The 13,254-nt window shown below is 35.3% G+C and overlaps 2 protein-coding genes across 2 annotated transcripts; both read left to right on the top strand.

The window, feature by feature from the left end:
- Positions 1–326: 326 nt before the first annotated feature.
- On the top strand, positions 327–2,430 carry LOC125262034 (IgGFc-binding protein-like; the record flags this gene model as incomplete). Its single annotated transcript, XM_048180587.1, has 2 exons — positions 327–888; positions 2,357–2,430. Coding segments are annotated over 2 exons (636 nt in total), but the record flags the coding sequence as incomplete, so codon positions are not given.
- Positions 2,421–4,188, top strand: LOC125262035 (alpha-tectorin-like). The gene is made up of 4 exons (XM_048180588.1): positions 2,421–2,560; positions 2,948–3,280; positions 3,435–3,721; positions 3,877–4,188. The coding sequence occupies exons 2-4, from the start codon at positions 3,221–3,223 to the stop codon at positions 3,884–3,886; spliced, it is 357 nt and encodes a 118-aa protein (XP_048036545.1). The 5' UTR covers positions 2,421–2,560; positions 2,948–3,220; the 3' UTR covers positions 3,887–4,188.
- The last annotated feature ends 9,066 nt before the right edge of the window (positions 4,189–13,254 follow it).

Here is a 13,254-nt window from a genome sequence, read left to right on the forward strand (position 1 = left end):
TGTGACAGCTTTTCCATCACAGGAATAAGTTACACTTTAAAACATATTAAAATAGAAAACAGTTATTTTAAATTGTAATAATATTTCACAATATTACAGTTTTTACTGTATATTTGATTAAATAAGCATAAGAGACTTTTGAACAGCAGTGTAATAAAATTAAGATAAAATATTAAGAAATGATTAATAAGTAACCAGTATGAAAGAAACTGATAATAGAAAAGTGCTGACGGCCCACTATCTCATAGTGGTCAGTACTTATTTCTGCTTACTTAAAAATTAGGCAGAAAAATTTAACTGAAATCATGTTTGCTATTGGTTGACAGGTAAACAATGAGTTTGTCAACCTCCCTTCATCGCTTGGCCATCAAGTCACCATTAACCAGGTTGGTTTCACTGTGATAGTGCAAACTGATTTTGGCTTGAGAGTTGTGTATGATGCCAGTTACCATGCAGAGGTCCATGTACCCTCAAACTATCAAGGCAGAATGTGTGGCCTGTGTGGCAACTACAATGGCAACCCAGCTGATGACTTCTTGTTGCCCAATGGGACCCAAAGCTCCAGTGTAGATGCGTTCGGACAGGCATGGGCATTGCCAGCAACTGGTGTTCAGTGCAGAGGCGGAGGTTCCCAGAAGCAGTGCGATGAGACCGAAGCCGAGAGATACCGCAGAGATGATGCCTGTGGCCTTATGGCAACTGCCGCTGGTCCTTTCAGTGCTTGTCATGGTTGGGTGAATCCTCAGCCCCATGTGATTAACTGTGAATTTGACATGTGTATTATGGATGGAGATAGAGCCATGCTATGTCAAAATCTTCAGGCTTATGCCATTATCTGCCAACAAGCAGGGATACAAATCATGTCATGGAGGAATATTTCATTCTGCCGTAAGTTTGTAAAGCTAAACCTGTTTTTCTTTCTACCACTCCATTCAAGCTTTGTATCATAATCAATTTGATTTTATATATATATATATATATATATATATATATATATACATACACACATATATATATATATATATATATATATATATATATATATATATGTGTGTGTGTATATATATATATATATATATATATATATATATATACATACATATATATATAAAACCAGTGTTGGGGAAAGTTACTTTCAAAAGTAATGCATTACTTGTTTACTTTTGATAGAAAAAACTGCATTACATTACTTTTGTGTTCCTTCTTCTGACATACTTAATTACTGTAAATTTGTGTAATGTTCTACGTTTGCATTTGACTGCTTTTATTCATTTTGAGGAATACTGAATGTTTTTGTGAAAGTGAGTTAAGTAAATGTATGCGCACACAACGGTTCTGCACTTACTCCTGAGTTCTCTCAAAAAAAACAGAGTAACTTGCGTTACTTATTTGAAAAAGTAACTCAGATATTTTGCCATAAATTTAAAAGTAATGCGTTACTTTACTAGTTACTTGAAAAAAGTAATCTGATTACGTAACTTGCAGTACTTGTACTGCGTTACCTCCAACACTGCATATAACAATATTTATATTTACAATATAACAATTTTGGTCATACATTAGATTAGGGTCCAATTCTCACTGTTAACAATTAATTACGACTTTTGCCTCAAACTCCTAATTACTGCTTATTGGTAGTTAGTAAGGTAATTGTTAAATTTACGTATTAGGTAGAAATTGGATAGGACTAAGAGATGTAGAATATGGTCATGCAGAATAAGACATCAATATCTGTTTTTAGTACTGATAAACAGCCAATATTCTAGTAATATCCAAGCTAATAAGCAACTAGTTATTAGTGAGAATTGGACCCTATATTTTGTTTATATATATATATATATATATATATATATATATATATATATACTGTATATAAATATATATATACTGTAATAAACAACATTTCAAAAGTTTTTGAAATACAGAATATTTTCATTCAGTAAGGATGTATTAAATTGATCAAAAGTGACAGAAAAGACATTTATAATGTAACAAAATGGTTTTCATTTCAAATAAATGTTGTTCTTTTGATCTATATTCATTTAGGAATCCTAAAAAATGTATCACAGTTTCCACAAAAATACTAATCAGCACAACTCTTTTCAGCATTGATTATAAGAAATGTTTCGTGAGTAGCAAATCAGCATATTAGAATGATTTCTGAAGGATCATGTGAAATTTGACAGACTTAACATAAGACTTACAGTATTTTCAAAATGTAAAAAAAAAAAAAAAATCTCCAACTCCAAACTTAATTTTTATATAACTAGATAGATAGATAGATAGATAGATATTATTTTTAATGATAACAATGTGATATTTATTAATATATATTTTTGCATTTTCTTTCTTTAAGCGGCCGATTGTCCAGCTAACAGTCACTATGTACAGTGTTCTAATAACTGTGCCAACACCTGTGCCAAGCCTTAGTGGATCCGTTAACAACTGCCCAAATATTTGCACGGAAGGCTGTCAGTGTGATGAAGGTTTGCTCTCAGATGGTGATAAGTGTGTGTCTGTGGGAGACTGCGGATGTGTTCATAATGGCAAATACCTAAAGGTGGGATTTATTGCTTTTCTTAAACCCATAAATGATCGTTACTGTGTCTGATAAGAGCTGCTTATCAACTTTTTTCCAAACCTTTGTCAGATTCTATGATGCTCCAAATCAAATGACAGCCATTTAAATGTCTTTTTAGAAATATTTCCATAAATCCATTGTTCAGCGTCTTTTTATTAACTTGAAACATTGTTCAATCTGACAAGTGCAATTTCTGCAGAATAATGATATCATCTTACCTTATTCATCCTACTTGAAGTTGTCTGTGCATATTAAACTGAGATAAGAAAATGTATTTTAACATACACATACACACGTTGCATTTCAATAATAAATGTAATGGTGCATGGAACTGTAGGTAAGCTTTTCTCTGCTCTGTCCTCTTAGGTTGGCGAAGTCTCACTGACTGACGACATGAAGTGTGTGTGTCACTTCCGCCGGTGGTGCTGGAGTGTGGCAAACAAGATGGTTACCCTGAGCAAGGCCACTGTGTGTTTGATGCAGATGACCAGTTGCTGTCATTTGATGGTGTAAAGGGGACGGTTGGCCGGTCAGGAGCCTTCCAAATGGCTTTCTTATGTGATCAAGAGTCTCCTGACTGGTTCCGTGTGGTGTTAGACGCACTTTACATGTGCCAGGAATGATCCTAGCAATGTGACAATGGTCCATGTCTTCTTCCAGGACATGATCATCACAGTCAACAATCGCCGACACAGCTGGGTCAGTGGTTTTTAAAGATTATAAATGTAGCATTATTTTTTTGTGCTACATCAACCAGTCTTAAACTATTTGATTCAGAGAAATAAAAAGTGCTGGTGACACAGAAACACATATTTCATATGTACATATGTACATATTTCTCTTATTGAAACAGGTGAATGGGAAGAAGGTCTCGTATCCCTTTATGCCTAAAGAAGGGTTGTCAGTCTCATACAGTAATGAGACTGTCGTCATTGAGAAGATGTCTACCATGAGACTGACTTACTCTGTCACTGAAGGGGTCGTTTTATCCATAAACGGAGATCTGACAGGCAAAGTTTGTGGCACCTGTGGCAACTTTAATGGAGATGCTGCAGATGATATGAGAACTTCTGATGGGAGAAACTCCACTATGATGTCTCTGGTTGTATCATCCTGGCAGGCTGAAGACTTCTTTACATGGTAAGTACTTGATGTATTACAATGACAAAATATGCTAGTTTAGTCACATTAAAGCCTATAATTGTGCTGCCTTCATCAATGGACATTGCAAAACAAATATCTTCAAATGTAATGTCAGTGACTAACCTATTACTCCTCATATGCTTTTATTACAGTGACATGTAACAAACCTGGGAGGAAGATTTTGCTACCACAGAGATTTCTAATAGGGAAATTGTAAATTGTATTTAATTTCACATTGGGGTTTAGAATGATGCTTTCGTCTAAAACTGAATGATTTCTACATACTCAATATGTTTTAGTCTGATCTTATTTCTGCACTTTTATGATTTGAGATAATGCACATTAAAATACACTTCTGAAATCTACATTCAAAATTGTCTAGTAATGTTTTTCATATTTTTTTCCCATCTTGATTAATTAGATATGTAGACCACACAAAGCCCCGGTAGATGGCAGCAACCTTCCTTACAATTCCTACTACATTTTTTTTAACGATACCGTATTACAGACCTCCTTTAATAGGTCTGCGTCAAACAAACGTATCGTAATTAATGTCCATAGGTCTTTCAGCTAGTTACATCACATAGCGCATTCAATATTGATGAGAAAATGTTTTCAGTGTAGTAATTTCTGAGAAAACGAAAGGGTACTTTGCACAGTCGCAATTTTTTTTCTTCAAATAGAATGTTCGACACTCAATTTGCCTGTTTGACACATGAATGATTCTCTCATGCGGCTGAACTTCACTCTGTTTCGACAATGTTCGTACGGATCATTACAGAACGCTTTCTACACATGAAATCTGAGACGCATTAAAAATCTGACTGAATTACCCCAGTCCGCGCGTTCTGCTTCGATGCCGTCAACACCACGATTGATGCTCTTCAAAAGGGAAAGCAAAAGCTCGTGCAGCGCTCGGATGCAACATCTCATCCAGGTAACGACACGCAGTTTTAAGAATCAATGGTTCATACACTTTTAAACGGGGTCATTTTGATCAATTCAGCTACTTTTTTGTCTTGTGGATTATATGTAAACATCTTTTATGTAAAATATCTTAGGACAGTTGCCTACTAAATAAAAATAACATGCATTTTGTATGAGCTCTCTTATTTTGTTAAAATTATTAACATTTTCACAGATTCTGCAAGTGTTTCACATACTTTTTTCTTGCAAATGTACACACACACATACACACACTCATTCTTTCCATTGCCTTGCATGAAGGAGTACTATGTTAAAAGCGATTTATTGTATTTGGCTTTTGGTAATTTAATAACTGATTAGTTCCTATTTATAGTTAATATTAATTCTTAATTTAATGATACTAATAAGAATTGTGTACATTTTCTTTTTATTCCAAGTTCATCAGAGCACATAGGCTACTCTGTAGCGGCTTCCAGTGCGTCCTGATGTAATGAATATTATTTACTGCACTTTAAAGAAATCAATTTGCTGACTCCAACTCCTTATTTTTAAGACTAATACGGAGCATAACTGCAGCTCAGTATGACTTCCATCAAGAGTGACTTGACAATGACACCTCAACCAGAATCTCGTTATGTATTCACTTTGGCATACAGGTTAAACCTTTATTCAATTTATTCATTCAAATAAAACTTTTTCATGTCTAGTGTATTCAACTGTAAGTGTTCATCCATGACTTGTTATTGTTGAAAATCATAATAGTTGTGAACTGATACTGATTAATATGAATCTAAAATTGGTTTGAATAAATCTGAACAGATGAAGCCACTTGAATAAGCAATAAACAACCTTATACTTCAGTTCCTCTTGTTTCTATAAGACTACACAGAGCTCTGCATCACAGAGGGTGTAAATGGATAGAGAGATCAATAATGTAGGAGAGCAATGGCAGACCAATGACAGAGGACAGACCAGTTAACCTGAATGACATATTTAAACTTTTACTTGGACAAGACTGACCCATCACAACTGTGCTGACTAAAGGAGTCGCAGGCATTGGAAAAACAGTCTATGTGCACTATGTGCATTGGCACAAAGCAACTGGAAATCTCTCCAAATTAAGGTAAATCATGTTAATCTTTGATGGTTTGGATGAGTTTCGTCTGTCTCTGGATTTTCAGAACAACGTGAGGTTGTGTGTAGGGCTGCACGATATTAGAAAAAACTGACATTGAGATATTTTGTTTTTCTGCGATATATACTTGAATAAAAAAAAAAATGATGACTTGAATAGCTCTATTTGGAAAGAACTAATCATTCTAGGATGATTGGGGGTGACTTTGTATGTGAGTGAATGTGAATAGAAAATAATGAACAAATTACAAGCATAGATAAATATAATAGAACAAAGATACAAATGAAATAAATAGTGCTTTATACAGTATTTTCCAAGTGAGTCTTAACAGTATTCGGGTACAGAAATGGAATAATCAAATGAAATATAATACTGTGTGTAATAATACATAGTGTAAAATAATACAAAGCCTCACTGTATAAATTAAACATAATTTGTGTTAAAACTACAAAATTTATTTTTCTCTTTGTCTTTTGTTGTTTGATTAACATTCATGACACAGATAGCAGCAGGGGCTTCTGTCACTTTAAAGCCCAGAACACACCAAGCTGAAGGCCCGTACACACCGGGACGAATATCGCACGCGTTTATCGTCAGCGTTTTTCGAGACGTTTTTGTGTTCACACCCAAGCGATTTTCACCGGCGATGCGCCGAGTTAAAGTGCAAATTCATTCCCTGACAGTATGTGGCGCTTGTGCTTAACGGTAGTGCAAATAAACATATGATATTAATAAGTTAAAGAAGATAAAAAAAATGCATATATAAAATGGCATAGGCCTACATTATATATATATATATATATATATATATATATATATATATATATATATATATATAGTCAGAAACGGTAGTGCAAATATGTCACAATGACAGTAGTGCAAGTGAACGGTAGTGTAAATAAACATATTTATGAAACAGACATTCTCAACTATATTTCTTGAATGTAAAAGAAAAAAAAAAAGTAAAAATACAGAAATAATACACATCTGTGGCAGAGCACCCATAGTGTGCATCTCAATCAGCTCTCTACTTCACTAGTCAGGGCACTGATCAGGGAGTCGGCCACATTCATTTACATGGTATACTGATACACGACCTAGGAAGCTAGGGAGCTGTTTGAGATGCAGGGATAGTTTGTAGGGGTCTTCCTCGTCTACTTACTTTCTCTTCGTCGTCTTGTGTGCTCGGCAAGAGCGTTTTGTGCTTGAGCGCCACCAAGTCGTGTTTTACTGTAACTTCAGCAGCTCCAGGCACGTGAACAAAAGCACCAATCTCATTGGTCGGCCAGTTTTTAACGCAGCGCGTCAAACCAAAAAAACCAACCCGAGGCGTTTTTTTAAAAATGACGCTTTTACGCCTCGCGTTTTTCGCGTCGGTGTGCACACTCACATTGGCGCCCGTTGTTTAGTCAGGAGGCGTTAAACGTCGGCGAAAATCGCGCGCGATATTCGCCCCGGTGTGAACAGGCCTTGACGCTGACAAACTAGTGGCGATGAAAGCAGACTGCAGAGTTAGCTCACGTCAGCAGCGTCTGGGTCCAAAGTTGCCCTGACACACCAAACCGACGCTCGACACCCGACGGCCACGTCCGTTCTGCACCTGCGTAATTCAACATGTGGAATCGGCCGAAAAAAAACTTACGAGGACCGACTTCAGCCGACAGTGCGGAACACACTGAGAAAACTTAGTCGGACGAACGAAACAAACGACGGCCGACTGTCGACTTGATGTGTTACGGGCTTAAGACCGAATGTGCGCGGATCCAAAATACTGTTACACATCCGGTTTTCTTTCTCAATTGTTTCGTTCATCTAATTCTAAACCTTATTCGATTGTGTTTACGAGGATAGGCAATCTTTTACATGCATTTAGACAATTGTTTTACATGTATGTGTCCATTCAGGCACAAATAGACGCAGAAGAGAATGGAATGCAGTGTTCATGTGCATCTGCGCAGCTCTGTGTGTGTGTGTGTGTGTGTGTGTGTGTGTGTGTGTGTGTGTGCGCACCTGTGCACTGCTCACATAAAACAGCTGCCCGTTCAGAATTGAGTTCTCTTTCGCATCTTCGTGCACTCAAATGGTTTAAAATCTCTTGAACGTTTAAACTAACAGGACCTACACATTCAAATGAAAAACTTTCATTGTATGATGGTCAAACTTTGCAGTCAAGCAGAGAATCACCTTCATTTTGAACCATGGTGTCTGGTCCGTATGGATTAACGATCCCTATACGTGACATCGCACATCCTGTGATGTGATTGTGGAAAGCACATCGTGATTTTGATGCTAATATATATCAGCAGCCCTGTTGTGTGATGTGCTGAATCAGCTTCAGTGGATGTGCTGCTGACGAACCTCATTGAGCGGGATCTGCTTCCCTCTGCTCTCATCTGGATCACCTCCAGACCAGCAGCAGCTGTGTTGATTGAGTGACAGAGGTACGAGGCTTCAGTGACCCACAGAAGGAGGAATACTTCAGAAAGAGAATCAGAGATCAGAGTCTGGCCAATAAAATCATCTCAAACCTGAGGTCCTCAAGGAGCCTCTACATCATGTGCCACATCCCAGTGTTCTGCTGGATCTCAGCCACTGTCATAGAGAAGATGCTTAGTCGAGCAGAGAGAGGAGATATTCCCAAGACTCTCACTCAAATGTACACACACTTCCTGATCCTTCAGATGAGCACTACACATGAGAAAGCCTATTAAATAAAAGTGAATGATGAAGACATGATCCTTGTTGTGGAAATTTAAATTTTTCATATGCTTTTTACCTGTATTCTTGTGAAATATGATGCTTATGGAACATGGTATGATGTTGGCTTAAGTGGTAATGTTTAACATAGTGTTAACATAGATGTTAGAAATAGAAAGAGCAAGATATGGTATGGGGACATGCAAGATGTATGTTAAAAACATGTCTGTGCTAACAATGTGTGGAAAGTTACAGCCACTAAGAGATGTTCCAAATATGGTAAAAGGACAGAGGCTTCGGCCTTGGAGGTTAGAGATATAAAAGTGAGGGGGAAGCTTTCGTTCTTGGTCTTACACTCTGCAGCTACTTGTGTTTCTGTATGACCGTCTGACCTTTCTTGCAAGAAATAAAACTTTTAAAGACAATTGGACATGTTTGTCTCTTATGCAGTAGAGTTGGAGTTGATTTTTTGCCACAACAATCCTCAAACTGGGTAAAATGGCTTTCCAGCAGCTCAAGAGAGGGAATTTAATCTTCTATGCTGAAGACCTGAGAGAGTGTGGCATTAACGTGACAGAAGCATCTGTGTACTCTGGGGTTGTTCACCCAGATCTTCAGAGAAGAATCAGGAGTAGACCAAAGGAAGGTGTACTGCTTTGTTCATCAGAGCATTCAGGAATATTTTGCAGCTCTGTATGTGCATCTTTCTTTCATTATGGGAAACATTAATATGCTCAGCAGCACCACTGAATCTTGTTTCTCATTACAAAGAGTTTTTAGTAGCTTTTGTGTGAGAAAGGTGTCAATGTTTGAGATGCATCAGTGTGCCATGGAAAAGGCTCTGAAGAGTGCAAATGGACACTTGGACCTTTTCCTCCATTTTCTTTTGGGCCTCTCATTGGAGTCCAATCAGATATTACTGCAAGGCCTTCTGATTGAGACAAGAATCAGCTCCTACGACAACAAGAAAATATGTGCTTATATCAGGAAGAAGATTTTGAAATATCCCTCTCCACATAGATCTATCAACTTGTTCCACTGTCTGAATTAATTGAACGAGGATTCTCTGGTGGCAGACATCCAGCATGATCTGAAATCGGGAACTATGAGAGGAAAAACCCTTCTGCCATCTCAGCGGTCTGCTCTGACTTTTTTTTTATCCTGATTTCTGAGCAGAACCTGGATGTGTTTGATTTGGGAAAATATGCTGAAGAGCGTAGCATGACAGACTTTGTACTTTTGAGGCTGCTGCCTGTGATTGAAGCATCAAGAGTGGCTGAGTAAGTAGTATTAGTTTTATTATGTTTTCTCACATTAGAAAAAAGGGGGAAAAAACATTTGCTAAAGCTGGATGGGTTAGTGAAAAACTCCTAATGCATTAAAAAAACGGATACACCTTTTGCATTGCAGGGTCTGTTTGGACCCGATGGAATGTAAACTTATAAAACAGTCATAACTTAATATTTTTCACCTAAAACCTAAGAGAACTGGACAGAATAAACTGCAAGACTGTGTGCCAGGCTGAAGAATTCTTACTGTAAACTAGAGACACTCAGGTCAGATCATTTTTCTGAGGACAGCATGCAGTTTCTCTCTTGTCTGCTCTCTCACACTTACAGACATTGTAACATGGTTAAAACAGTAATATATGTTTTAACAGTAAGTGCCATTCTTTCTTTTTGTCTGTAGGCTGAATGACTGCAGTCTGACAGAGAAATGCTGTGCTGATCTATCTTCAATTCTTAGCTCAGAATCTTTGAGTCTGACGGTGCTGGACTTCAGTGAAAATAGACTGCAAGATTCAGGAGTTAAACTTCTTTCTTCTGGTTTGGCGAGTCCTCATTGTAAAGTGGTGAACTTGAGGTAAGGGGACATCCTGAAAACGTATAAAATTATACTTAGTATAATTTTCAACATTTTTGTTTAATACTAACCTAACCTAAATGTTGGTGAATGAAAAAGCCTTAATTTTCCTGCCGCCTTCAATAACAAAAAAAAAAAAAAAGTAATTAAATATGTCCCAGGCAAAGTGTATAATGCTTGCATTTATTTTATCTGTTGTAAAATTGTTTTCACGTTTTAGAAATGCTAATGATTAATTGGTAGTAAACTACTCCATTAGAAGGACTTTCCTATTGCCACAAGTTGCCCTGAAATATGTCACTATTTTTCTGTTCGCAGTTTGTGGAATTGTGGTGTCACAGATGAAGGTTGTGTGCTCTGGCTTCAGCTCTGACATCAAACCCCTCACACTTGATTGATCGGAGTCTGTCAGGAAATGAAATAGACTCGGGTGTGAAGCTCATTTTAAGAGTACTGGAAAATCCTGCATGCAAACTGGAAACTGATAAGTTCTCGTATCCGAGAGTCAGATGTTCTGGTTATTGTATCTGATAACTTCCACATCTGTTTTGGAAGTAAAGTGTGTTTTATTGTTCTCTGTACAGGCTGAAGATATGTGGTATCACTTATGAAGATGTATGAAGCTCTGGTCGCTGCTCTCAGATCAAACCCCTCACACCTGAAAGTGCTGTCTTTCCATGGGAATGAGATCTGTGCTTCGGGAGCGAAGCTGCTAACTTCTTTAAAGGATGATGATAAATACAAACTGGACACCATAGAGTAAGTAACAATTGCATATGTTGAGTGGACATGTCATGAAAGAACATTATGAATATAGATCAAGTTTTATAAGACTGATCTTCTCAAAGATCTCTTGAGCTTAGAGAAGAAAAAATAAATGTTGATGTATTTTTTATCATGTTTATTTATTTATTTTTCAGATATGGTTCAGCAATAGAGAACACCTGAGGATCACCTACAGTAATGAGGTGGCATTACTCTAGATTTTTATATATTGCTCAATAGGATACTTTGATGAAAGATGGAAATGGTTAAATTTGGACATGAATAAACTGAAGAAATATTTGACTTCCTACTTGAATCAAACAAGTTCATGTACATAATTTTCCCACTATTTGTTTACTGCATTTTTTTTTTATCTTTGAGATACTACATCACAATATTATATTTTAATGTTTGCTATTACTATGCTATTACATTGTAATATTTAAACTTATTGAAATTAACATACATTAAACAAGACATGGATTTACTGCTTGTCTAATTTAATTTTGATGGGTGGTAGATTAACTGCTGGGTTACACCACCCCATTTACACAAAACCTTGATCTGTTTAGTTGAAGTAGGATTGTATAGTGGTTTATTAAGATAGTTGGTTACCAAAGGTTTGTGGATGGAAACCCAATGGCTGATCCAGAAGCAATTGACAATAACTGAACAACACTGAGGGCGAATGGTGTCTCTCTAATGGCGTGTCATGAATAGTGCTGCTGATTTCAGAATCATATTTACTCAAACTATCTTTTGAAATGGAACACTCATATGCAAGTATTTCCAAGAAAAAAATGTAACTTTTTAGTATATACTTGCAAAATGAAACCTCCAACGTACAAAGTGCTTTTCTTTTGAAGGTCATCATCATTTATATCTTCAGTTTAAACTACCCTTGTCGAAAAAAAGTGCACTAAAGTGTACTTTTTAAAAGTGTACTTATTGTTCAAATAATATACTTTTGATTAACGTACTTAAGTGTGAATAAAATGTAATATTTTCACTGCTTAAGTGTGTTTTATTTGTATTTAATTTCAGCTATATCACAAATGAATTTCACATTAAATGCAATTATGTGCACTTTAGAGTGATTTTTTTGAACAACTTAATTGCAACTTTAATACAACTTTAATATGTAGTTTCATAATTGATTCTATTGTATTTATATTACAGTTAAAGTGCACTTCTCATTGTACTAATATGCAATTAATGTGAAATAAAACATAGGTTAATGTATTTTAATAATACACTTAATTGCTAATCAAATGTAATTTTTTCACTGCTTAAGTGTATTTTATTTATATTTAATTTCAATTATATCAGTAATTTACTTCACATTTAATGCAATTTTTTGAACTTTTGAGTGTTTTTTGAACAACTTAATTGCAACTTTATTACAACTTTAATATGTAGTTTCATAATTATATTGTATTTATATTGCTAAAAGTCTTCTCATTATTAACAAGCAATATTGAAATAAATAGGTTAATGTAATTTAACAATACAATTAATTGTTAAAGTAATATTTTCACTGCAAGTGCTTTTATTTGTATTTAATTTCTCATTTCACATTAAATGTACTAATATTTTTTTGCAATTAATGCAACTTTAATATGAGTTTCAATTGCTTCTATTGTAAACATAGGCACTTCTCATTGTATAATATGCAATATTGAAATAAAACATAGGTTAATGTATTTTAACAATACAATTAATTGCTAATCAAATGTAATATTTTCACTGCTTAAGTGCATTTTATTTGTATTTAATTTCAGCTATATCACAAATGAACTTCACATTAAATGCAATTATGTGAACTTTTGAGTGATTTTTTTGAACAACTTAATTGCAACTTTAATACATCTTTAATATGTAGTTTCATAATTGCTTCTATTGTATTTAAATTACAGTTAAAGTGAACTTGTCAGTGTACTAACAATCAATTAATGTGAAATAAAATATAAGTTAATGTATTTTAACAATACAATGAATTGTTAATTAAATGTATTTTTTCGCCACTAAAGTGCATTTGATAAAACTTATATATATTACCAATTTAATACATATTAAAATGCAATTATTTGAAATTTTTAGTGATGTTTTAAACTATACTTAAGAGGGACTTTAATATGTACTT

Source organism: Megalobrama amblycephala, unplaced genomic scaffold (assembly GCF_018812025.1).
Source record: "Megalobrama amblycephala isolate DHTTF-2021 unplaced genomic scaffold, ASM1881202v1 scaffold563, whole genome shotgun sequence".
Classification (NCBI taxonomy): Eukaryota; Metazoa; Chordata; class Actinopteri; order Cypriniformes; family Xenocyprididae; genus Megalobrama; species Megalobrama amblycephala.